The 27,293-nt window shown below is 43.2% G+C and overlaps 1 protein-coding gene across 1 annotated transcript; it reads left to right on the forward strand.

Moving 5' to 3' along the window:
* Positions 1-5,985: 5,985 nt before the first annotated feature.
* Positions 5,986-26,602, forward strand: GRPR (gastrin releasing peptide receptor). The gene is made up of 3 exons (XM_062515133.1): positions 5,986-6,404; positions 23,351-23,702; positions 26,210-26,602. Exons 1-3 carry the CDS (start codon positions 5,986-5,988, stop codon positions 26,600-26,602), a joined length of 1,164 nt encoding a protein of 387 aa, XP_062371117.1.
* The last annotated feature ends 691 nt before the right edge of the window (positions 26,603-27,293 follow it).

Consider the following 27,293-nt stretch of genomic DNA (forward strand, 5'->3'; position numbering starts at 1 on the left):
CTTGACTGCTTTTCACTCAGTCCTTCTTCCTACCTGTTGGTCTCCCTGTATCCCCAGGTCCTTCTGTCTTGCAGGGTGTGGATGTGGGGAGGTACATTCTTCTACCTCTTTTTTAGCTAAGATTTCTTGCCCATATCTTGCCTGTTACAGAATTCTTTGCTCTCAAAAAATGTATTGTTGCTTCTTGGAGAGCTGCCAAGATCCTTTTCCTTGCATTGGACTCATATTAATACTCTGTGCATCTTTTCCAAATGTGTTCTCCTTGAAAGTGGCCCACACAGGCTGCTCTACATTCTCAAGTCCCTTTCCATCCCTCATTTACCAGGTACAGACGGGTTCCTTGCTCCTGCTGGCCTACCATGCAACGTTTACTTTCTCTCTTACTCCATTTTCAGATGCTGTTATGGCTGTGTTACTCTTCAAGCCTGGCAGAATATTCCTGTAAATATATATCTGCATGTGTCTCCTTCAAACAATTCCTTCTCCATGAGCACAGATCCAGTGTGTTTGACAGTTCGGACATCCTTTCCAGCTGTGTCAGTTTTTGATGACTGTGTGTCATGATGAAATGCTGGGAATAAATAAGGGATTTGTGAAGCTAAAAACATACTGAAAGAGTTGCCTAATTTAGAATGAACAAGCTATTTTCAAAGGCACAGTGGGAGCACTTCATATTTTATGGCCTGCATCTTCATTTACACTGTAGGCTGTGCCATCAGCAAGGCTGCAGAATGGAGGAAACTTGACCATGCTTCATTTCCATTTTTACATATGTAAGAAACCAGCACATTGTATCTGCTCAGGGGACTTTTACACTGTGAATTGTATTCAGTTCCTTCCCCAGCCCCTCTGACATCCAGTCATGCAGGTATGAGTACAGATCTTTGCTCAAGAAAATAAAAAGTTTATGTAATTTACTCTCTGTAAAGCCCTGATATAAATCTGATCCCTGGAATGAAATGGGTTGGGAAATCACCTTTTTGTGAACAGTTTCTGTTAACTTTGGTGACTGAAATGGAGTGGTGAACACAGAGCACAATTTGGGCACGTAGGGGTGACAGCAATAAAAATGAAGAATTTGCTTGGAGAGATTATAGGCAGGATGTCTTACACTGCCTTGTTCCCTCTGGGAGATGAAGAGTTTGCGGGAGAATACTTGGTAAATCAGCGGATGTTGTGCTCCACAAGCTCAGCAGTGAGTAATCCCTGGTTCACTGGTTCCTAGCACCAGTAATCCAGTTATCAGGAAATAGCAGAACCCTGAGCACATAGACTCCTCTCCCGACTCTTGACTGTGCATGCAAGTTTATTCATCTCCTCTGAGTTGGGAAGAGGCTGATACGAAGGAAAGTCATGCAAGCAACCATGACACCCCTGGCAAAGAGCCATGCTCCAAGGAGATGATTCCCTATCAGCCCCACATTCTGTGAGTGATGGAGGTGCCTGGTGTGGGGGATGCTGCATGGGCTGCCCTCCCTGGTGCAGCAGGTTGTTCCTGCTCTCTGAGGTGATGGCTGGGCCAGCCTCAGGATCTGCTGGTGGCCACATCAGCATCCTCTGGCTCCCATCACCAGATCATCTCCCATGGAACCTCACAGGGCCTCAGAATCCCCTGTTGCATTAGATTTTCTAAAGTAGTCCATTCAGATGTGTAGAACACATGATCAGTGTCTTTCAAAAGATCTCGGCTGGCTGTTAGGGCTCTGACATCTGAAAATCTGCCTGGAGTTGTGATTGTGGCAGCTGCAACTCTACAAATGCCTTTGAAAAGTAGGTCCTTGTGTACGTTTCTCAATGAAGACTGCATTTGTTTGAAACTGGCTCCACTTCTGGGTGGTGAGCTCATAAGCAGTCTGGAGGCCTAAATTTCATTATCTTTCATGTAGGTTAAAGTACTTTTGAAAATTTTGCCCATCAGACTTTTATAAATCTCCCCCATTGTGCACAGTTAAGGAGTAAAAGAAGGTTGTCCCTTTGCAGCTGTCATTTGGAGGTTGGACAAAGGTTGAGAGATGACCAAAAAAGCATCTACTGAAAGTATGTATGGAATCTCTCATTGTCCAACCGAAAACCATTATAATGCAGGACCAGGCTCATGAGCCCTGCATTATTCTATTCACAACTCTGCCAACAGCTTATTAAGTAACTTTGTGCCAGTCAATTTTTTTCTTTATTTTTTTTCTTTTCTTCTTTTTTTTTTTTTTGTTAAATATTCATGCAGGTTACTCCAGTGGTGAAACAGGGGCAATGATGCTTACCTTTTACCTTCTTCTGGAGAGAGGTTTGGGATCTTGAAATGAACACAGAGGTGTTATGCTCATGCAAATGCCCAGACATTTTGCCTGCTCAGGGAAGATAAACACTAGAGTGAAATGATTAAACAGGTACACCATTTATTATAAACAAAACCTCTCAAATGCAATTTATGACAAGACAAAAACATGTCTGAGAAACATCCTCAGCATTTTTAAGTTAGTTCTGGGGTACATCTGCATGCCAGGCAATGGTGAATAAAAACTGTGTCCTTCCTCTTCCCTGAGACACTCTATTTACATTTGACATAAATAATGAATTTTTTTATAATCTAAACTGTTTCAAGCATTATTTGATCTGGTTTTGTTCGGTTTAAAATTTGGGGGTTTTTTTGTTTTGTTTTGTTTTGGGTTTTTTTGGTGTTTTTTTTTTTTTTTTTTTTTTTTTTTTTTTGTCTTTTAAGTTTCTCATTCTCTGTGGTCAGAAGAATTTGTCCTAAACCTGAAGCCTGGATTTAATGAAAGCAAAAAAGAGAAATCTGTATGTTTAGACTTGAAGTGCTTCCTGGAATAACTATCAGCCTTGCAAAATAAAGGTGAAGTGCACCCTCCCAGAGGTCACGAGAGCCCTTTCCTTCACTGATGGAGACATCTGGGATATGGTGATATGCCCCATCTCAAAAGAGTGATCAACATCACTGTCTGCTGCCAGATTAGCAGGATTTCCAGCATTGCTTCTAATTTCTTCCTTTGCTCACCCCACATAGTTTGCCATGTAAAGGGAAGAGAGATTTCAGTGTAGAAGAGCTCAAATGGTGAAGAGGGATGACTTGGTTGTTCTATCAGAGGATTTTTGTCTGACTGACCACCTTGTTTCCCATCTGGAAAAATAAAGGCTTGTGATGAAAGCTAGAGATATTATATCTCTGAGTGGTGGGTTTACAAATCCCAGTGTCAAGAAGTCATTTGAATGAGAAGGGAAACAATAAGTCCCCACCTCCTACTCAGGGTAAGTCACTGACAACTATTGACCAGGCTGCTGGGCACAGGGGCCATCAGGATAACACCAAGTGTCTGCTCCCACTTCCAGAAGTGTCCTCTCTCCTTTATCCCAATGCTCAGAAGGCAAAGTGTGGGGGGAGGGAGGGGGAGGTGTGCATCCATGTCATGCAGCCCCTATCACCAGGCTCCCAGATATTTTAGGGGATATTCTGGGAGAGGTGTCCCACCATAATGGCAGGGCTGCTTCAGTAGCTCCACAGTTCCTCACTGTGCCTTTGGTTCTGCTGTGCCAAACATGGCATTGCCTCCAAATGGCATCCACCCAACATGGGAGCCTTGCCCAGAGCTGGCCCTGACCCACAGAAGTGCCCGTGTGTTCTGATCAGAATGTGCACAGTTGCTCTGCTTCCTTTGCTTTTAACGGTGGTAACCTCCAGCCTATTCTTAAAAGCAGGCTGACAGGAATAGTACAAAATTTGGCTTTTCCTCTGCACTCTCAAGCTCTCAGCACAGCACTTTCATGAGTGTTTGGCTTAAAAACATATGTAAGTAGCCCTACTTGAAGTTAAGGGTACACATAAGTCCTTTGTTGACTTACAGTGGACAGCAGAAAAACAGCTGAGAACACTGACCCAGGTCACAAGAATGAGGCAGAAAAACAGCTATAGAAGCCTCCTGCTTCAAATCCCACCCTGGGATACCATTTTCAAACCCCTGGAGATTTTCCAGATTGTGTCCTGAAATGCTTTTTTTATGCAGAAACTAGTGATCACACTTTAATGCCTGCTTTGAACTGCCTCCCCTCTCACTACCAAGTAACTCTAGCAGTTGGTGAAACATTCTTTTGCGTGTAAAAATGAGCAGTTGTGAGAGAAAATGTAAAGTGCAGCTTCATTTAACTCTGCAGGCTGGTTTCCAAATTGACTATATATCTCCACAGTTCAGAAAGTCCTCATATATATTCATAAATAGCCTTTTGTAAAGCATTAAGGCATCAGTAATAACTATATCTTAATTCAGTTCTAAGGAGTTTTTTCAGACTGTTATAAGCCAAGCAAATTTCTTTCTGCTGTATCTCAACATGCATTGTCTATGGATGTCAGTACGATGGCTACCTCATAAATAATTACATAGAATGGTGAACTTTGTCTCTTGGCATTGTTACCTCCACATTAAAAAATTAACATAAAAGTGGGCAGAGTTAAGGCTTCCCTGTATAACTTCAGGCTCACAGTGCTAATATTAATTTGCCTACCTTAATGATAATGTTGAGTTTTATCCTAATTGGTTTTATTAATTTCACTTCTCTAGGGAGGACAGGGGAAGATGAATTTGGCTTTATACCATCATTCTCTTTCATTGGCACAACTGAATACGGGAGTGCAAGGAAAATAGTTGTGTTTTTAAGTGAAGAAGGTGGGATGGCTTTTCTGAACACATTGTTTGCAGTGTGAAATTAACTGGTTTGGGTTTTGTTTGGGGTAGGGCTGTTTGGTTTTGATAGGTTTGAGGCGTTTTGTGTTTTGGTTAGGTGGGGGTTGGGTTTTGTTTTGTTTTTTTTTTTTTTTTTTTTTTTTTTTTGGTTGGTTGGTTTTATTTGCGGGGAGGGGTAAGATTTGGGGTTTGGGTTAATTTTTGGCGGGGGAGGAGGTGGGTAGCAAACCGGTGACGCACGTCGGGAGCCCTAAGTGAGCAGACGTGTATTTTTTCAGATAAAGTGTTAAGGGCGGTGCTGGCCGCCCTCCCCGCGCGGCGCTGCCCGGAGCATCCAGCAGGCGGCCGGAGCTCCCCGAGCGCTCCCCGGCTGTCCTCTCCGGCTGTCCCCGAGCCCTCCCCGGCTTTCCCCGAGCGCTCCCCGGCTGTCCTCTCTCCGGCTGTCCCCGAGCCCACCCCGGCTTTCCCCGAGCGCTCCCCAGCTTTCCCCGAGCGCTCCCCGGCTCTCCCCGGCTGTCCCCGAGCGTTCCCCGAGCGCTCCCCGGCTGTCCGCTCCCGGCTCTCCCCGAGCCCTCCCCGGTTCTCCCCGAGCCCTTCCAGGCTTTCCCCGGCTCTGCCCGCCTCTCCCCGAGCGCTCCCCGGCTCTCCCTAAGAGCTCCCCGAGCGCTCCCCGGCTCTCCCGACGCACTGCCAGCAGCCCGCGCACACCGTGGGAAGCAGCGCAAGGACTGACGTCCAAGAACATCCTGCCTATAGCATCCGAGCCGCCAGCCGAGCCCCGCTTTCCCCCTTCGCTTTAAATCCGGGTGGCGGGGGCAGGCACTGAAAGCGGGAGAGATTGGCAATGCAGCGTGGCAGCAACTTCCCAAAGTTCTTGCTTTGTGTAACTCCCTGCTTTCGGACTCGGAGCTGCCGGGCAGACCTGAAGCTGGGAGTTTAACGAGCCCCTTTTGCGAAAATGCTTGCCACTTGCTGGTCTTTGAATTTGATAATTGGTCTTCCAGAGCTGAGGAATACTTAACAGCAGGAGAAGTCAAGGAGGAAAAGGCAAGTTTGACAATTCAAGCCACGCTAAAAGATGTTCTACTTTCATCTTATGGAAACAGGACTATGGAGAAAGCTGCAGGTGCCTTTTGATTTGGTTATTGACAAGATTTGTCAAAATAATATGACTTTTAAACTCTTCTGACTGTTTAAAGCCAGCAAAGAGCAGCAAAATTAAAGCAAGAAATTAATTTGAGGAATTTGAGGACTTTCAAAGAAGAAAGCTGTTTTCCAAGAAGAGCGAAGTAGGACAATGGCATCTGGAGAGTGCCTTCTGCTAGACCTAGAAACAGATAACCTCATTTTCTATAACATCTCTGTCAACCAGAGTGCAAACGTCTCCCTCCCTGGGGAAGACTGGCTTTACCCAGCGTTCCTTTATGCCATCCCCACAATCTATGGGATCATCATTCTGATAGGCCTTATTGGCAATATCACTTTGATTAAGATCTTCTGTACTGTGAAATCCATGCGAAATGTCCCTAATTTGTTCATTTCCAGTTTGGCCCTGGGAGACCTGCTGCTTTTAGTGACTTGTGTGCCTGTGGATGCCAGCAGGTACCTAGCTGACAAGTGGCTGTTTGGCAGAACTGGATGCAAACTTATCCCCTTCATACAGCTCACCTCTGTAGGGGTGTCAGTCTTTACTCTCACTGCTCTCTCAGCTGACAGGTAAGCTTGGCTGCTGTTGCCTTGAAGAGAAGCCTGCATAATTATGACTCCATAAAATGCGCAAGTATAAATTTGTATTTTCAGGTAAAATGTTTCTTTTTAACGTAATGAGGGAAGAAGAATCACCTCAGGTGATTTCTGGTTAATATTAGCATACAGGAGGAGGATGCAGACTGAATACAGGACACTTTTTCTAAACGAAATGTTTGTGCAATTTAGCTAATAGGCTGCATTAATTCAAAGAGAGACAAGAGGAGATCAGGCTAAAGACCAGAAACAGAAAATGCCATTAATGAAGCTCTGCTAAAAGATAGCATGTTCATATTTGCCAAAAAGATAATTGATCCATACTTCATGAAGTGTGAAGGCACTGGAGCAGCAATTTAAAGTGCAGTGAGAATAATTTTTTTCTAGTGGCTTGTTTCCTTTCAGTTAATATGTGAGGCAATATTTCATAAAATATTTTTCAAATATTCAAATGAGCTTTCCAGGAATCACAGTTGCCATAGCCATTGTATTTCCCTTGGTTAAACAGTTTGCTCCTTATCCAGTCAAAACTGATCTGTGCTGTTGGTTGAGAAACTTCATTTTCCAATAATGTTTAGTAAAAAATAAGGAGTAGTAAATATGCTGGTTTATTTTCTGGATGCTTCCAAAAGAGATTAAGGAATACATTGTCACCATGCTGAAGTGACACAGAAGGACTGAGTGAAAAATTATTTCAGTTTTGTTGTGATCAAAAAAGACGTGGGGATTGTATCCTTGTTCACAAAAAAAGTGAAATTAGGTTTGCTTTGGGTAGTCTCTTGCATGCCACTGTCTCTTGCTAAGCTGCTCTAAAACATCAGACTACTTTTGTTCAGATTTCAATGTACTTCACGCACATCTTTCAATACACTTTTTGCAGTTTCAGTGAAAGCAGATAACTCCTCCATGTTTCAGACAGAATGGTCAATATGTTTGTCCTCTCCTCCATGTTGGGATATATAAAAATAGCACTGTCTGTCCCAGTAGCAGATGACAAACAGACCTACGTGTAGATAAAATTCTTAAAGCAATATGCCTTAAAGTGCTGTGAAAATACAAAACCTGCACTAGTGAAAGACCACACGCACTTTTGCTCCTGAGTCTGATGTGGTGTCTGGACCCCTCTGAATGCTCTGAAGAAAATGCTGGGAAAACAATAAGTATCTCTCCAGGAAAATACATCTTTCTAAAGCTCTAATGAAAGTTGTTTTAAAGGGTGTAAGGAAAAGAAAAATGCATTGTAAAGAATATTATATTAGAGATAATTGCTATCTGATCACATGCTACATAAAGTAAACATTGCAAATGCTTTTGCTGAGCAGCACATCAATACCACTTTTTGCCTGAAGTGATAGAACAGAAAACAGCAGCTGTGCCAAGCTTTGGGTTTGGTGACTTCAAGTTCTGAACTTCAGCTTTTTCAGGAACCTGTTAACCATCATGCTGCACTGATGATCAAATGTTTCCATTTCCAAGGGATCATTTTACCCTCTTCTAATGCATCTGTGGTCCTCTGCAGAAGGAGATAATGAAACTTCTAACTTTGTTAGGTCTATGAATCTAATATGCTGTGCATTGAAACTCAAGTGTTCCTTATCTATTAAGTTTGCTGAAGTTTATATTTTGATAAATTAACAGCAGTGCTGGGTTAATTTTGTTACAAAATAATACAGTCTATATTTTGTCAACTCACAGCCCATTAGTCTATTTCCTTAAAGCTGTCATCCTGAACTCCAGATTCCAGTATTAATCATGTCAGAATCACTAGGAAAATAATCTTAAAATGTAAAGGTCCAGACCCCAGTATTAATCATGTCAGAATCACTAGGGAAATAACCTTAAAATGTAAAGGGAAAACTTGCTACATGTGAGTTGAATGTGAGCCAGCATGGTGATGCTGGTTGGGGGCTGTGGAGGGTCTGGAAGCCCAACACCCTGCTGCAGGTGAGATGCTGAGCCTGGCAGGTGGGATGGTTTCATAGACACCCATTTCTGATGACAGATGTGGCAGTGCATGAAGAGAAACAGAAGAAAGGGGCGTGGTGGTGAGATGGTTAATGTTCAGTGATGTGAATCTTACCTGAGATGCTAACATGAGGCATGTGAATGTCTCTGTTCTCATTAATCTAAAGCCGCAGACCATGTGAGAGAAAAGCCTCCTAAACCTCCTGCTCTGAACAGCATTACATGGCACTGTCTCCAAGAAAAGGGAAACTTGTCAGTGTTATAGACCTTTTGTCTATAATTCATCATCTGCAAAAAATTACCATAAAACCCTCTTGGTTTCAGCATCCTTCCATTGATGAAAGCAAATGGAAACAACTGCTGGCATTACTGCTATCATGGTGATGCCCAGAGAGACATCCCAGGGAACAGAAGTCTGATGTGTAAAGAAAAGCATTGGAGTCTGATACAAGAGGGTAATTTCCAGAGACATGACCACTGAAACACAAGGTGAAAGGCAGTGGGTAGGGTGTGATGGGCAGATAGAGTGTGTGAGACACTTATGCTACATTACAACAATGGTACAAATCATCCTGGCTGTGTGGGATCACCTTCTGAAAATGATGGGCCCAGTTTTAGTAGGTTTTAGCACTCACATCATCAATGCAAGAGTATATGCTTTCCTGAGGTATACTTTTATTCTTTCCATTTCCACTTTGCCCTGTGTTAGGAATCTCTCATCCACCAGTGACTGCAACCACTTAGCTGGGTGCTAGCCTCCAGCACAGTGCACCAAAAGCTGCTCAGTGGTTTGACCCACCAGAACGAGGGGCTGTCCAGAGGATAGACTGTTTGCTTGCAAACTTCTCAAGGAGAAACAGAGGGACAAACTGCTGACCTCAGCTTTTCCTGCAGTGGGACCCTCCAAGCCTGCAAGCGCTCTGTGTACGTATGGATACAGCTGAGGATGCCTGCACAGGTTTGAGCAGGAAGGGACAGCCAGAGGGTCCCTGGGTGCTTAGGATGGGTCTGTGTACAATCATGACATTTCCTTCAGATTTCATTATTATTTAAGAAAATATGTAAGAAAGGGCAAGAAAGAGTTAACAATATTGCAAATGCATTTCCTGTGGGACCACTCCACTGACTGCACAGTGGTTGCATCTGTCTGTCTGCGTTAGCAGGAGCAGTGGGAGCTGTCAGGGGACAACTGTTTTCCTGCAAGTGTGTCAAATTTTCAGAGCAGTCAGGAGAGGGTTAAGGCATGTCCTGTGCTTCCAGCCACCTTCCATGAGTGATAAGGCGCCAGTGCTGAGTATACAAGAGCGAAGAAACAAGCAGTGTGTGAGAGTGATGTTTGTGTCTTTTAGAAACACAGTAAATGAGGTACGGCGAGGATATCTGTCTGTCCTGCTGCTCTGCACTGTTGAGCCAGTGGTTTCTTCAGCTACTGCTCAGTTTATCCCAGAAAAAAACGGGAGTTTGGGTTCTGCCCTCCTCCTCCTTCACCTCCTCCTCAGGGCAAGGATAAGGGGTACAGAGGCACCTGTGAGAGCAGTGACACCTGGGCTTCTAGCCCAGGCAGAAAAGCCAAGGCTGTCTCAGCAGGGGATGGGAAATTACGGAAAATCTTTGCACAGCAAGAGGAAAAGCAACTATTTAATTGCCCATGTCATGGGAGAAGTCTTTATTTAATTGGATTTCTCCTGTGACTGACAGGGTATATACATTTGCATTTGAATTAACCAGGCTGTCAAGCATTGATCATAGTTCCTCACTGTTAGGCTGACATCGTGAAAGATCGAAATCCCTGGTGCTCATGCAGTGAAACCTTCCTGAAGCAATGCTGTTTTTACAAGCACACAACACAGTAAGTGTAAAATGTAATTGGAGTTTACAAGCAGCATCTTTATTTTAAGCACCTTGGATTATATGGATTCTAGTAGTGGGAAACGGCAGCACGTCTGCCAGCCAGAGCTGCCTGCAGTCCTGTGGTGGGAGTGACAGTGTAGTGAGATATGTGGAGTGACATTACACGGGAGATTAGGTGGCTTTCAGTGGTAAAGCCAGCTGCAAACAGCAGGGTTGCAGTCATGTGGGACGCCTGAAATGAGGATGTCAGCTTTGGCATTGTTGACCTCAGTGCCTTGGGTGCAGGGACGGATGCAGGAATGCTGCAGGGCTCCCAGCTCTGCTGGGTACCTTGGAATGCACCACAAACACAACTTCCGATGTTCCTCTGAACTTGTATGACAGTTTGTTTATCTAAGAAATAAAACTTTCAAACAAAACTCCTAAAAAAGCAGCAGTTGCAAGGAAAGAAACAAGTCCAGAATTTCTACAAACACACTTTAAAACATGCAAAAGTCTTTGTTTAGTGGACTCATCTCTTCTGTGATTTAGATGTCTCCTGCCCCTGCTATTAATATTACCTACAATACTACAGGAGGTGTAATATCTATGTGTCAGTTCATTTATTTTACTTTACAATCACTGGTTTATATCTCCACTAGAGGACTAAGGGAAGCACGCCACCCTAATAAGAAGTTATGAAAATTCAACCCATATTACCACTGAGTATATTTACATAATGACACCTTTTTTATAAACACCAACAGTTGTAAAGTGCCAAGTCCATAGTAGTTAAGAATATGTTCTGGATATTCTAGTCACAGTATTCATGAAACATCTTCAGGTAACTAAGGCACTATTTTGGAGCATTTTACTTGTGCTGTAATTTACTGTGCAGCCCCAGGAGGGTTTGAGCAAGTGGCACAGAAAACCACTCTGAACTACCCAAACAGCCTCTAACCCAGACATTGCAAGTCAGCAGAATGATACCCCACATGGAGAGTTTGGATCCACTGACGTGACCTCATGATGTCAGCCAAAACATTGGTCCTTCCAAGCCAGGGAAGAAAATTGGAGGGACTTCAGGGCCCAGCCCAAAGTTTTCCCTTGCACTGAAGCATCAGAAAGCCCCATCTCCACCCTTGCCACTGGCACAGTGTCTGTGCTGCTGCCCTTCACATGCTGATGGATGCAGGGTGATATACACATCTCTCCTTCAGCTGATGTGCAAGAGTCTTAGATCCTGGTTGCTGGCCATTGTGTCAATATAATATAAACACTCTACACCCGTAGTTTTAGCTCTCATTTCCTCAGCCCCTGTATCCATCTGCACCAAGAGCAACTGGTCAAACAACACAAACTTTCTGAATGTCTTGATTAACCACAGCAGATGGCCAAAACACAATAGATGCACTTCTATAACCAGGAAGATTAGAGCTCCCATTAATAGCAGTGGGACGGAAATCTGAGTTTAGAATCAGTGCTAATGTGTTGGAGACTGTCAATATTTAAGCAATCAGAAGGAAGAAAAGTCAGATTACCTATTGTTTACATTTCAGTAAAACCTAAAACCCCAATCAGTTGTCATGGTCTCATAGTACAAGGTGCTGTACACATTGTTATTAAGGAGAGCAACTGGCTGCAGAGAATTTGCTGGCTGTGTGTCCCAGCAGTGGGCTGGGGTTTCACCATTGCTGCAGGGAGATGAGCTTACGGTGGACCCATCAGTTCATGTCTTACTATTTGATGTTCAGATCTGGACAACAGCCTGGCTGAGAAGAATAGGAGGTAGCTGAACTGAAAAAGTAGAAGCAGGCACAACCACACTGTGAAGCATCCAGTAACTGCTTTGCTCAGACAACCCGTGCAATAACCTGTTTTCCTTTATTTTGGAAAGAGAGTTCACCACTGTCCCTATGGAGTCTACTCACCTTGTTTTTCAGCAGTTTGACCCCCAGGTGCCCACCTCAGCCTGTACAATCTAGGACACCATGATGTCTTGCCCACAGCAGGCTCTGCAACCACCCACACAGTGTCTGCTGTGTAGGATCTCAGGCAGAGCAAGGGCTTTCAAAATCCCTGTGCCATGGGGCAGAAAACAGGGACAGTCCATGGGCCTCACACAATGCCGAGGCACATGAAGGCATCCCAGCAGCAAGCCAAGTGCTCTGCTGTAGAGAAAAGCAGAAAGCTAAAGATGCCTTGTAGAAACTCCTCTCCTGATGCCAGGCTAGTGATCAGTTTAATTGGGCTGCAGAAAGCTGCGGGGAATCTAAGGGAGAAGCATTATCAGAGGTCTGCCCATCCTGTCCTCACTTGCTTGGTGTCCACAGCTCTGTCCTCAGTCTCTGCAGCTTCCTAGGAAGGCAGGACAGAAAACAGTAGCATGATGCCCTGAGAGAAAAATATGTTTCTTCACACCTTCAGGCAACCCTGAAGCATGAGATTGAGACATGAATGTTCAAATGACCTGGGAGAACCAGAGATGTGGATACAGGACCAGGAGACACTGCACATCAACTCAACAGTATTTCTTGCCCACACATGTGCACAGAGGCTACTGAATATATCATAGGATTTGGATTAAAAACAAATCTTTCCAGTGTCATGAGGGTGCTTTCTGAGTATTCAGACTAAAGGCACATGTATCACTCTGCCACCTCTTGTGTGTCTGGCACTCTGCTACCCTCTCTGCTTAGAACTCGTGTTTCAAACTGAAATTTATCTGACCTCTAACCACTGCATAATAATCTAACTCACAGCAAACCTGAAAGGCTGAGAGAATTGGGGTTGTTCACTTTGGAAAAGAGGAAGTTCTGGGGACACCTTATTGCAGCCTTTCAATACGTAAAGGAGTTTATAAGAAAGACAGAGAGGGACTTTTTACCAAGGACTGTAATGGACAAGGGACAATGTTTTTAAACTGAAAGCCAATAGGTTTAAGTTACACATAAGGAATAAATTTTTTATGATGAGGGTTGTGAGGCCCTGGAGGGGGCTTGCCCAGAGAAGGGGTGGATACCCCACCTCCCAGTGTTCAAGGTCAGCTTGGATGGGTCTTTGAGCAGCCTGATTTAATTGAACATGTCCTTGCTTCTTGCGGGGGGTTTGGGTTTGTTGATCCTTTAAATGTCCCCTCCTAACAAAGCTATTCTATGGCTCTATGATTAGAGCAGTCAAGGATAGCAATGGATTGTTCAGCCCCTACATGCTGCTGAAGGTTCATATAGTGGTAATGATCTCTTATGACACCTATGTTTACTGAAACCACAGAAAGGACTTAAGCATCATATACTGGCTTAGCTTTATATTGAATTACACTAAAGCCATGACACAATGAGAATCCCATGGGATATCTCATTTTGTCACATGCAGAAGAGTCACTCTAATGTCTTCTTTTGTCTCTTCTTTCCTTAACAAAGCATGAATTTTTTTGCATCTCCTGCTCACTTGGCTCTTGTATTTGCTATTTTACACATAACTGGGTTCAAATGGTTTATTTTAGACTATGGCCATTTACCCCAATGACTCTACAACATTCTCAGTCTGGTTAGCCACTGTGTCATCTGCAAATTTTTCCAGCAAAAGTTTTATAACCTGCTCACGGCAGGTGATACACACAATAAATAATGCTGCAGCTAGAGAAAATTCCCAGGACCCAGGCTACAAATGGTTCCACGCACTGCTTTTTACCATCATGCTTGATGCCCTGCTAGGGAAGCAGGGGGCTCAGGGTCCCCACCTGGAACCCCCCTTTCCCAGACCAGGAGGCCTAATTTTAACCCTTTCCTGTGGGAGTGGGACAGGAATTGCATGGATAGGAGAAGGAGGAGCACATGTACCCTGGTTCACATGTGTGCATATCTACATGCATGGTCACCTATGCCAACATGCCCACAAAAGCTGCAGCTCCTCTGTACACCATCATGGCCCACATTCTATTCACATCCCTTATCATGTTGTGACAAGTCAAAAAACTCTGACATCTGCTGTGTTAAATAAGACAGACATTAATTATCCCCTGTTAGCAGGATTAACCTATCTCTTATTGGCTCTACAACTGGCCTTGGGAAGCACAAATATTTGCAATTTTCTTGGTCACACCATCCAGCTTTTCTGAACATCACATATTTAAAGCCAATTCTCCACTTCTGAGGAAATTCACCATTTTTTCAAGATTTGTAAAAAAAATTAGCATGAGCTGTCTCAGCTGGTTCCTTTAGTACTCCTAGGTGTAAATTATTAGGTCTGTTGGTGTGAAATTAGTTTGTGTTAGCAGATGTTGGCTCACATCTTCTTTAATACAGCTCACAAGTTTTCTGCTACAACTGTAGTACTTCACACACAGTGTAGAACCACATACATCTCCTGCTCATTTGGTCCTGAAGACAGCTATTGGGTTATTGCTTTCCCCTTTGTTTCATCATTGTTCATATCTTCACTATTTATGTGTATGCCTGATGTTTTTTATTCCTGATGTATTTAAAAATGCACATTTGTCTGTTACAGAGTGACCTTTGATAATTTGTTGGCTCCTTCAGCTTCCCTTATCATTCACCAACATTTTAAAACTCCGATACTTGCTGTCATTTACTTTTGCTTTTTTCCCCATCTGCTGCATATTGATTTTTGTAATTACTTCTTTGAGGTTTTAGCATCCTCCTTTTCTGTTGTACAGGGCAACTTTCTGATGTGCTTTTTTCATGGCAAGGAGGGAGACACGAGGGAGCAGGTTGGAAGTCAGCAACTAATGCACAGTTAGTGACGCCCCTTTAGATTTGTGTTCTCAGTTTATTTGAGTAGATGCTTTTAACTTTAGGAAATCTGCTTCTCTAAACTTAACAGAATCATAGAATGGCATGGGCTGGAAGAGACCTTAATGGTCAGCTACTTCCAACCCCCCAGAAGTGGGCAGGAACACCTTCCAGGAGACCAGGTTTCCCAAAGCTTCATCCAACCTGGCCTTGGTTCTAAATATATATAACTTTTTATTCTACTTCCACAAAATTAAAATAAGCACACCACAGCTGCTATAGCTTATGGAAGTGCTAATTCTTAGGTCAATGAGTGCTTTTCTTTCTCTGTCAAAACAAGGTACAATATTGATTTATTGTACATCACAGGCAGGACTTTTTCTGTTGAGAAACAGCCATTTTTAGAAACTCTAATGAATTTCTATAACTGGCTCTGTGGGATATCCAGCAGTTATGCCACCTGCTTAGATTACTCAGTGATTCTGTCTTTATGCACCAAAGGTGGTGCTTTCAGCAGAAATAAGGCAGATTCTCTAGTGAACTGAGGGGTCTGTGTCTGCGGCCACAGCTTTAGTTGCCCTGGCCTCAGTTCAATCCTCAGGCATGCAGATGTCCTAATCACAGGCTGCTGACATTCCTGGAGACCTGGGCTGAGACAGTAAAGCCTTGGATGGAAGGCATCCCTGGGACTTGCTCCTTCTCATGCCGGGTGGCCACGGTGCCAGCACCAGTTCTCCCAGCTGCACTCCAGACACCACAAGGCAACACCAACACTTGTGTATGTTCTGGTGCCACATGGCATGAGCAGGCACAGCCCTCAGGCTGTACCCAGGCACTGAGCACATAGGAATGTGTGCAGTGCTTAGCTGCTGCTGGAGAGCTCTGTAGGAGCTCACTGGTTTTGAAATTAAATGATGATTCTAAACTGTGTCCAGGGAGGTATTAGGCACAGCCAGGCAAGGGAGGGGATTGTCCTGCTCTGTCTGCTCTGGGCTGGGGCAGCCTCACCTCGAGTGCTGGGGGCAGTTTTGGGCACCACAGTATAAGAAAGTTATTGAACTATTACAGAGCATCCAAAAGAGGGCAACGAAGATGATGAAGGGTCTGGAGGTGAGGCCATGAGGAGCAGCTGAGGGCACTTGGACTGTTCAGCCTGGAGCAGACTGAGGGGAGACCTCACTGCAGTGACAACATCCTCTTGAGGGGAAGAGCAGGGGCAGGTACCGATCTCTTCTCTGTAGCGACCAAAGGGAATGGCCTGAAGCTGTGTTAGGGGAAGTTTAGGTCGGCTGTCAGGAAAAAGTTCTTCACCAAGAGAGTGGTTGAGCACTGGAACAGGCTCTCCAGGAAAGTGGTCACAGCGCTGAGCCTGACAGAGCTCCAGAGGTATTTGGACAATGCCCTCAGACATAAGGTCTGACTCTTAGGGTGTCCTGTGCAGGACCAGGAGTTGGACTTAATGATCCTTGTGAGTGCCTTCCAATTCAGTGTATTCTGTGATTCTGTAAATGAATGGGTCCCAGCCCTGCTTCAGTACATCTCACATCTGTTCACAAGGAACCATGAAGCTGGCCCCACTGAGATCTTTCACTTGGCATGAGGCTGAAGGCCACCTTCTGGGAATAACTACGCTGGGTGCAAAGGGGGTTTTTCTGGTGTCCATGGGACTCACACTATTTCTTGCAGTAACCTTTTAATCCATTGTTTTTCATATGTATAGTTAATTTCTGGAGTATTTTAGGCTGTGGATGGTTATTATTAGGAATAACACAGTCGCTATCAAATGATTAGTGTTTAAGCTCTCCTTCCCCAGTATGTAGGTGCAGTTCAGTGGTCTCTAAAACACATTGCCTCAATTCTGAATTTAGGCATTCCTAGGCTGAGATTCTTATTTGTCCATATTCCAGGATAACATAGCAGTATGCAGGTATACATCTTGAATTTTGAAAATATGCTTTAAAAGTAAGATCTGTGCCACTTCCATCAATACCTCATTTTTCTTTTCATTTAAATGTTAAATTAATAAAAAGAGAAAGTAGGCAGTACCTGCCAAGGTATTTAAGATTTGTCCATTAGAGATGTCTTTGTGCCCATATGCAATTTACTAAAGATTTTAATAACAGATGTTCACTCAAGAATCATGCATAATAATGATAATCTTAACTAAGTATGCAGAAAGCAGATAGACCCAGAACAGGTTGTCGGAGTGTGTTGATGGGTTAGACAGTCTAGCAATTTTGTGGATTTACTGAATTGTCTTCAGAGCTATAAATATTCATAACATCCATGGTGGAAACAATAAAGAAAGTTTTTGGCATTGCATTTGTCATAAATTTCTTGATATATTTAGTAAGACTGTTTTCTTGCTTTCCAAGTGGAGCTTCACACCATCTTCTTCATTTATGTAGTTTTTCCATAGCATCAATTTTTTTCTCTTGCCTGAGGCTCTTTTTGCATGGTAATTGAGCCAATCCTTCATATTATGCGGGCAAAACAATGATGTGATGCTCGTAGAACATAACTGCAAAATCTTAATGAAAGGATTTTTGTTCAGTCTGTTCTCAGACCAGGACCAGACCAATGTGCCATTAACCTTTCAAAGGGGAACAGATGACTGGGGATCAGAGGGACTGCAAATTGCACTTTTCTCACTATATCAGTTACAAGTGGAACAGAAGAAGTATGGGAGAAATGATGACTGAGAGGCAGTTCTTCTATCATTGCCACAGGATGTCATGGCAATTTCAGGAGATCATTTTCTAGAACTGGGAGGAACTCATTGTTTTCACTTCTCAGCAAGTTACATGACCCTTTCTGCAGGACATCAGTCCATTCCAGCCAATCCCTGCTTTTTTATTTAAATTTGTGCTTCAAATTATCTCAACTTCTCAAAATAGAGCGCAATTTAAACTGATTCAAAACTTTGTAAGTGCATTTCTCACTTCAGAGAGAAAGAAAGTGGCAATATGTACATCTTCCTGCCAGCCCAATGCAGTCTAAACAGTGGAACCAGTAATGATGAAGCAAGGGTGGACAAGGCTTCTGAACAGGTTTCTTCTTTGAGCAGGTTTTAACACACTTGGGTTTTAAACCATTATACAAATTCAGGAGTGCAGCACAGGATCTTTTTATGTAAATGGTGTAGGGCATAGTAACAGATGATACTACTTGGAGGAAAATTTCCTTGACATTTAAGTAATCCTACAAATTCATTTTTGGAGGGTCTCTTTTTCTCTGGAGGAAGGATGAGCAGGCCTTTTCTTCCTCTTATATTTCTTGCAAGTGTTAAGCCGTAGAAAGATGGATGTGCTTAGAAGAACTGAGATAGAAAAGGGCAATACTGTGTGGCAGAGCCTTTTTCAGCCATTTTCTCTCCCTGCACTCCTGGGTCATCTATATTAGCTTTCCTTGCTGACATAAGGGAAGGGAGAAAGGCATTAATGCAAAGCAGTGATAGAAGAGGAGAGCAAGCTGAGGCTGCCTACAGCACCAGCTTCTCCACACAGCATAAAGTCACTTCCCCTGCAAAATACCCAAAATCTAAAACCAGAGACTTAGACATATGGAGCTAAATTAATTTAAAATCCCAGGGAAGCATCTGATTTTCTTCCCCATGCTTTAGTTGTTTTCATTTAATTTTTGTGGCTGTTGTAGCAGGCATAAGTAGGTGGATGAAGGTGACAGGAAAAAGCCATGAAGGCAGCACTGAAGCTACAGTCTTTGTGGATAAGGTCCTTTCTTCCTCAGAGAGCAAAATTTCAGCCTTTCTATGCTTAGAAATGTATAGGCAGTATGGCTTTGAAGGCAAAGCCTGTTTATGCTTCCAGGTGTTGTGTATTTTCTTGGTTCAGCTGAGGAGCACAAAGATGGATCAAATATTTTTGTACCAACAGAGAAACTACACCTAGGAAACACTGACATCCACTTGGGGCCATATTTTGGTTGGTATTTTTGGACAGTGTATCTGTAACTGTCTTTTTAATGCTACAGCTAGTTCTGTGTTTATATTTGAAGCTGCAGCTTTGGGGCTAAGTGGATGGTATTAACCAATGTTTGCATACTCCAAGCTTTAGAGTACATTAGGTGATACTATCATTAGTTACATTATTATTAAGACAGGGACAGTTTTGCTGTTTCCCTGGTGTGGTAACCTCAGTGGGAAAAGTATTTACCACAGAAAGACCTTGGGTGTGCCACATTTTAGTGGTTTTGGTCATTTCAGTAGTTTCAGTTGTGAGAAACAATTACTCAATGAGCACAATAGAGATTCTAAGGGATGTGCAAAAGACATTTTCAAGGATTCACTGGAGCTGCACATGCTCTGTGGGCTCCTACCAATCCACAATAAATTTTTGGTATTAGGTTAAGAAGTGGTCAGGTGTTCTGGGTTGAAGCAACACAATCACCAGCTTTCTCTTGGAGGCTTGGGTACTGACCTGGAGGACAGGGACACCACCAGAGTCACAGTGGCTGGTGTGGGGAGGATTTCCTTAGCAGGGAATAGTCCTGCTCAGGAATACTTACTTAGAATAGCCCCATGAGTAATTCCTTTTGAGGGCTTCTTTCAGTGAGACTGTGAGACAAGGAGCTGACTGGCATCCATCCTGGCTGGGAGATCACTGGCAGCTGCAGGGTACATGGCAGGTCACTGCTTCACAAGTGGGAACAGGGAAATTCAAAGACTGAGCAGTAGTAAAGTTCAGCATCTCTTTCGTATTTCCAACCAGATCAGCAACCCAGACATTTTCATATGGGCTGTTTGTCCCATATGTTTTATTCAGCTGAATCTTCAGAAGACATGTTTTGAAGTTTTGAACTTTGTTGCAGTGCGTAAATTGTACCTCTGGTTTTTAAGTTTTTTTTTTTAATTTCTTGAAAAGCTGATAGGAAAAGGAGTTTAGCTGAAAAAAATATATATTTCAAATAATAATTCAATATTTAGAGACTGAATGTGCAAGCAGCAGAGGTGTTCAGTCCAAAGCCATGTCTAGATGTACTGCAGACTGTTGAGCATGGAATGTGACTTACAGTCTTAGAGCCCATGTTACAACTTGGGCTAAAAATAATGCCATAATAAGACCTTTGCATGAAAGCTCAGTTCCATGATGTCCATGGCTCCTCTAAGGTGTATAGGTATATTCATCAATGTCCCCTTCAAACTGGATTGAAATATTCACATGCTGGATATTAAATATGGGAAAATTATGTGCCTTGGGCTAACTCACTGAAAAACAATTGCAGGGGACAGAGCTGTAGAAAGATTGAAATATTATTTGACATACAAACTGGAAATACACATGCTGAAAAGCAGAACAAGCTGCTACTCAAATCCAGTCTACTTTGATGAAGTTCTGAAGAAATGTCAAATAAATTACAAAACCCAGGCTTGACCCTGCCAGGAAAATGGTATGGAAAAGCAAAGGAGCGAAGGCATTTCTGAGCCCCACTCAGACACCAACCAGGAGGTACAGCTTTTTCACACCCTGAACACCAGCAACAGGAAAATCCAGTGGTGTTTCAGCCCAAGCAGCAGCCTGGAGGGCCAATTCCTCATGCATAGCATCCCCTGTGCCCTCACCAGGAGCTGCCCCTGCAACTGGTGATGTTGGCATGGCAGAGTAGAGCTGCTGAAACACAAACTGGAGAGACCCACTGACACATCAGCAAGGCTGGCTGGAAATGGGGATTCCTCCCAGATCAGTACAGATCACTCACACATCAATACTCTGAGACTAACAGAGATTACATTACTAGAGATTGCTCCTTAAATTAACCCACCAGCAAGGAAGTCACACAGATAGTCAGCAAAATAATTGTATTTGATTGTCAGGCTATTAAGAATATATCTACCTGTGTTTCTGCACCTGAGAATTTATATTTTCAAAATCTGTTTTCTAGCTTTGTTTATTCTGTTTTATCTTTCTGTTCTTTCACTCCCATCCTTTGGGTCTACACTGAACCCCTTGCAAGCAAAACCTCTCTCGTATTTTCTCTTACATCTGCTTTAGGAGGTTTTAAAAGTACACTGAATGCATAGTAGTCAGTCCCAGCATTCCTAGACATTTCTAATTATGTTCTGTTCAAATTAAATTGTTTTTAAATGCCACCCCTGATTAAAATGTACCAATAAATTGAAATGGAGTAATTTTCTGTTTTTCCCGACTCTGTTACTGTTAATAAAAATTAAATGGTTTCTCTATATTCTTTAACTTATCCATGTTCCTAGAATATAATACTAGAAAATATTCTCTCAGCTGTCTATATTCTGTAAGACAATCCCTGAAATAATCATGCTAACGTCATGTTGATAAGCATACAGTAAACATCTGCAAAAAAGACCTTTGAATCAACTAAGTTTGCTAATACCTAGATATAGTATTAAATTCCTTTTGCATTTCTCTTCTTTAACATTTACCAAAGATCTTCAGTGAGCTCGTGTTTCTGTCAATAATCTATATCTGGTCAATGAGACTATAAATTGAGATATTTCAACACCACTCCTTTAGTAATCTGCCTAGCACTTCTGTTTTATGACTGCAATAGGAAAAGCATCATATTTGTTTGAGAGCTGTGACGTTCATTGCCTGAGTTTATGGTCTGGTGCTGGAAGATTGTGCTTTGTGGTATGATACCACTTAATCCCCAGTTTTCAGAGTGCAAGTTAAACAGGTGCTAAGCAAGCCTTAAAAATACTGTCTGGCCCCTGCAGCTGGAGAAAAGGAGAGCTGCAGAGCTTGGAGAATAAGTGGTTAAACAGCAAACTACTGAGCCCGGTGTTTGTAATACATGAAAGGAAAAGTCCTCTACACAACTGTAGAGGAAAGAAATGAAGAAATGTATGTATGAAGAAATACCTGCAAATGACAAAATGTCTAGATACAGTCTTCATAAAAATAAGTATATAACTATGTATGTGGCTATGTATGTATGAATATACATGCATATAAATATGTGTATATTTTTGAAATACAGAGATATGTAGACACATATATACCTACATGGAAGGAAACTGAGGTGTGCTGAGCAGGATATTGCATATAATCAGAAGCTGAATGCATGCTTACCCTGCAGATATAGCAATTACCCAGGTGCAGGACTGATGGACTCCTCTTTCAGATGCTGAGCTTTAGGATAATGCAGGCTGTGGCAGGTGGGGAGCCATGGAGTGTCCATGTTTGTGCTGCTGCATGGAGGGGCCCTGGTGCCACCTGGACTCAGGCAGGGTGTTGTGCTCACTGCCTCTGCTCCCACCCCAGTGCCCAGTTCAGCTGTTTGAAGGAGCCGGGATGCTGGAAAGAGCTTAGAAATGGACCCTGGAGTAGCTGATGGGATGTACCCTGCCATGCCAGAGAGGGCTGGGATAGACCAGGACAGGGGCACACACCAGTCCCCAGGGAGAAGTGACCAAGGGGAGCCAAGTGCACCATGGGCAGAGGGAGGTAGATCCTGGAAGAAATATCCAACAGTCTGTAACTGTTATAATAATTACCCTTCAAGCTAATTTGTGAAACCTGTAGATACTCCTTCCTAATTACCTTTTTTTCCTACTATCATGTTCCTTAAATGCATGTGTGAGTTGTGGCTTCCTTGGAGTATCAAATCCTGCCAGAGCAGGTTCCAACATATATGAAGCTCTGATAAGACCTTTTTCCACTCCTCTCATTACACACATCAATTTCAAACAAGTTTAATTTTTTATATTCTTGGATTCTAAAGTACAATTTTCTGAAAGGCTGAAATCATGAAAGACAAAATTTCGCATGAAAAAATATCTCTATGCATCTAGAATAGCAGTTCTGGCTGCTTAACCTGAATGCTTTGAGTTAGGGAAAACTGTTGCCAGCTACACCAGCAAACAACAATTAAGCAGGCAACATACTCTTTGTAGTTTGAGAAAAAAATAAGATTTGCAGGAGACCACTATTCTCACAGCTTGAAAACCGTGGCAAAATCTCAGCCCAGTTTCCTTCAACCCTATTCTGTGAAGGGGTGTAAGCTGCTGTACACTTTTGAAGAGAGGTTTATAATTGCACTTCCTGTCTTAATGCTATTTGGACACATATTAATGTCATTAATACTAATTAACATGTTAATGTCAGGGAGTCCTGGGCTTTGTCAGGTCAATTACAAATTAAAGAACCATAATCAATACACATGAAACTGAATGAACTGATGACAGGTGGCTCTGGTTTAAATTGAGAAATCTATTGAAAATATTGAAATTAAAAGCACCAGAAAAAAATCCAGTCTTGAGTAAAGAATGATTTTGTTTGCATTTTTATTTCCAAATGGAAGGGAAAAGCAGGAATACTATGCTTGAATATTGAGGTCAATAAACTGTTTTCTTTTTTTCTTTGTTTTTTCTTTTAGGTATAAAGCTATAGTTAGGCCAATGGAGATCCAAGCATCCCATGCACTGATGAAGATTTGTGTGAGAGCTGCTATAATCTGGATTGTATCCATGTTGCTTGCCATCCCTGAAGCAGTATTTTCAGATCTGCACCCTTTCCATGACAAAGAGACTAATAAAACCTTTATCAGCTGTGCTCCTTACCCTCATTCAGATGGGCTGCATCCCAAAATCCACTCAATGGCATCATTTCTCATATTTTATATTATTCCCCTGTCAGTCATTTCAGTGTATTACTATTTTATTGCTAAGAATTTGATCCGGAGTGCTTACAACATCCCCGTGGAAGGAAATGTGCATGTGAGGAAACAGGTAGAGATTTGGCTTTCTTCAAAAACCCACATTGTCTATGAATCTGGGAGGAGAGAGGGAATACATGGAAATTCCTGCTGTGGCAGACCGTGTCTGTCACACTGATTTTAATAGATTAGATGGGGTAAAAGAATAAAAATGGATGAAAGTAGTCATGATACATGGCTAAACTGTTAAATCCTCTTTCAAGCCTGTGTCTCCTAGTGTTTGTAAGTCCAGAGACTTTGGCAGAGTGGTTTCCATGGCAAGCATAGCAGGACACCCTTACCAAAGCCTGGGAAGTTATAGACTAGGACGCAGGGAAAGGAGCAGAGCAGGTAAGTGTTTGCAAAGGGGTGGTATGGGAGAAAAATCAAAACTTCACAAAATTGCTTTGTCAGAGAGAGGACCTTGGATAAAGCCTTACCTGTTTCTAAAAAGCTTATTTACCTTGATGTATTTATCTTATTTGCCTTACCTCTTCTTTTTAACTGAGGTGTGCTTCAACCTCAGCTAAACTGACACAAGCCATTGGTAGCTGAGCAATTGTCCACTCAATTGCACCCATCTGACATCTCCACCTCAGGCTGACCCAACACAATCATCTTACATAGCCTTCAGGTGTTATGCTGAAGCAGTAAAGCTGGAAAAACTTGGGCTTTGCCCATCAAATGATATGCGATCCCTGAAATCCTCATCCTTTTTCCCTTCTGAATGTGCGTAAATCTTTTCCCCTGCAGGCCATTTCTCTGATGATTCAATGGCTGTTTTGATTAGTGGCAATAAAGTGAGCAGTACAAGCAGCCCTTTCCCCTTTGGTTTTGGGAAGAGAGCTCTAAAGAAAGGAAAAGGCCAGGCTAGTCTAGAACCCTCCGTCCATCATTCCTGTCCTGCAGTGCATTCAAGTGCTGTATGTGTCCATCTGAGATAACTGGTATCGATTTCTTTATTGCATTGCTTCCTTTCTTTATAGTGCAGATGTGGCCTCAATAGCCCTATATCAAATTAAGAATACATTTTCAAAGAATATATGGTTTAGCCAAGGAGAGCCCTTCTCAAAGGATTTGATTTTCAGCCTGCTTGCTGGAGACATTATCACCTGATGCATGTCAGTCCTTCCTGAGCTCAATGGCTGGTTTTTAGTCAGTGCCATTACAGGGGCACGAAATAAAGTCAAAATGGGCTTGCCATGTCTCTCCTGCCTGCTTCCTGCTTGCAGCTGCCCTGAGAATGAATGCATCAGCCTGTGTGAGATGCTCAGTTTCTTATTTACCTGTGGAGCCTGGAAGCAGAGTGAGGATGGGGCAGTGTCCTGGGAGCCTGGCCAGGCACTGTGGCCACACTGCGGTAGGAGCAAGGGCAAGAAGGGCTGAGGCTAGGACCAGTTGCAGGCCATCCACATCCTACTTAAATACAAGAAGTGGGATGCAGCTAATTCCCTAGGAGTGTGGGATTACCACAGAGGAGAACATTAGGGAGCTCTAAAAGGTCAGCAGTGTTAAATTTTCCAATCCTGCAAACTCTGGCTGCACAACCTCTTCCAGGGAGCAGTGCATTTTAGCAGGTTTTTCTGGGCAATTCTGTCTGCCCTCTCATTTTGGGCAACCTCCTTCATGGCTTTTGTGTTCATTAGGAAGAGAGATGTGTTTTTCAGTGGCTTTGTTATCTTAATGTGCAGCACTTGTGGACAAAAGACAAGGTATGGTTTACCTCAGCTCCCCTCAGTTGAGCAATACTTTTGGGTTGACTCCAAGCCTGTAGAAGTAAGTAAAACAAAAGTGGCTGGTCTGCATGAAGGTTATACTGCATGCTAGCTGGTTTTGTGAAAACACCTTTCCCTGACAAAGCTCAGATTGTGCCATGTGGTCATCCATCTGTTCACCACCTGTAGCTCTCTCCTGGTGGCTCCAGTGCTTTCGGCTAAAGGGTCCACCTCGCTGATGCCTTGGTGTTCCTCCAAGTACAGAATATCCTCTCTCTGTTTCTCCATCTCCTTCAGACTCTGAGTGCTGCACTTGGTCTTAAAGGGCTGTGAGCTGTTGACAGCACTTTTGTGTACATACACCACATGGCCCCATGGCAGAATGTCCTGCCTGTGAGCTCTGTGAAATATCCCAGACTCCTACATGATAATTAATTATAATAATGGTAATAATAATAAGGTAATTTATTAAAATTACATATGACTGTATATATTATGTGTGGATAACTAATTCAGATTGTCCACACTTTTGTTGCCAGAACTGGGACTTTACGAAGTGACAAGCCATTGGAATTTAATCTCTAAATAGGATAGAAAACGCTACTTCTTATGTAATACATTTTCAGAATTATTCGTTTATAAGGGAAGGGGGTTGAGGAGAGACAAGGAGAGTTCTTGACTGTTCTGGACCTGCAGTCCAGATTTCCCTGCTCTGGATATGCCACCTGCCATATGTTAGCTGGAAGGCTGAAGCACTGGCAAAAACAGTCAGCCCCTGGTCTGAGCTAGGAACAGCAGCTAATCTGTGTTTCTCTTTCTTGTCCAGATTGAGTCCCGTAAGCGCCTGGCCAGGACCGTGCTGGTCTTTGTGTGCCTCTTCGCCTTCTGCTGGCTGCCCACTCACATCATCTACTTGTACCGGTCCTACCACTACTCCGAGGTGGACACCTCGGTGCTGCATTTCGTTGCCAGCATCTGTGCTCGGATCCTGGCATTCACTAACTCTTGTGTCAACCCCTTTGCTCTCTACTTGCTCAGCAAGAGCTTTCGGAAGCAGTTCAACAACCAGCTGCTGTGCTGCAGAGCTCGCCTGCTCATCCGCTCCCACAGCATGGCCAGGAGCACCACGCGAATGACCTCCCTCAAGAGCACCAACCACTCCCTGGCCACCTTTAGCCTGGTCAATGGCAACCACATCTGCCACGAAGGCTGTGTCTAAAGGGCACAGTCAGGAACATCAATTGCTGAGCGTGGCTGCTGGACCTTGCTCCGTAGGGATGGTGAGCAGCGCGCGCATGCATGCGCACGCACGCGCAAGGAGGTGTAGTGTGCTCAGAGAGCTCAGAGGAGCTTGAAGCATCCAACATTTCAGCTTGGGCTGAGATTGAAGCATCCAGCATTTCACCTTGGACAGAGGCATCGCCAGAACATCAGATCATTGAGCGCCAGCCCACAGGATCTCCCTGGGAAGTGCTGCTGTTCTTTTCAATGAGAGCAAAATGAGCACCTTAAAGATCAAATCTTTTTTGGCTCTGCAGAATGCTCATCACTTCCTGCTCAATCCCAAACTTATGCAGACTTACAGCCGTGATAAAGACCATATCAGGTGCACACAATTTGTCAGAACAGTTGCATCCATCACTTCATGGTGTAATGTACTTTGACATAGAAATAAATCCATTTAAATAAGGTAAATACTTTTACAAACTAGTTCAGTGTAGGTCATTTACAGACTTTTCAAGTATTTATTAATGTTCTGAGTACAGTATTAATTCATGGTCTAAAAGATATCAAGAGTTTACTGGGGCATGTCTGTGGCCCCATCTGAAATGAGCAGTATCTTGCACCACGTCAATGTGAATCAATGTGAATCAATGTGAAAGCAGTAACGTGAATAAATGTGAGTTGGA

Source organism: Cinclus cinclus, chromosome 2, assembly GCF_963662255.1.
Source record: "Cinclus cinclus chromosome 2, bCinCin1.1, whole genome shotgun sequence".
Classification (NCBI taxonomy): Eukaryota; Metazoa; Chordata; class Aves; order Passeriformes; family Cinclidae; genus Cinclus; species Cinclus cinclus.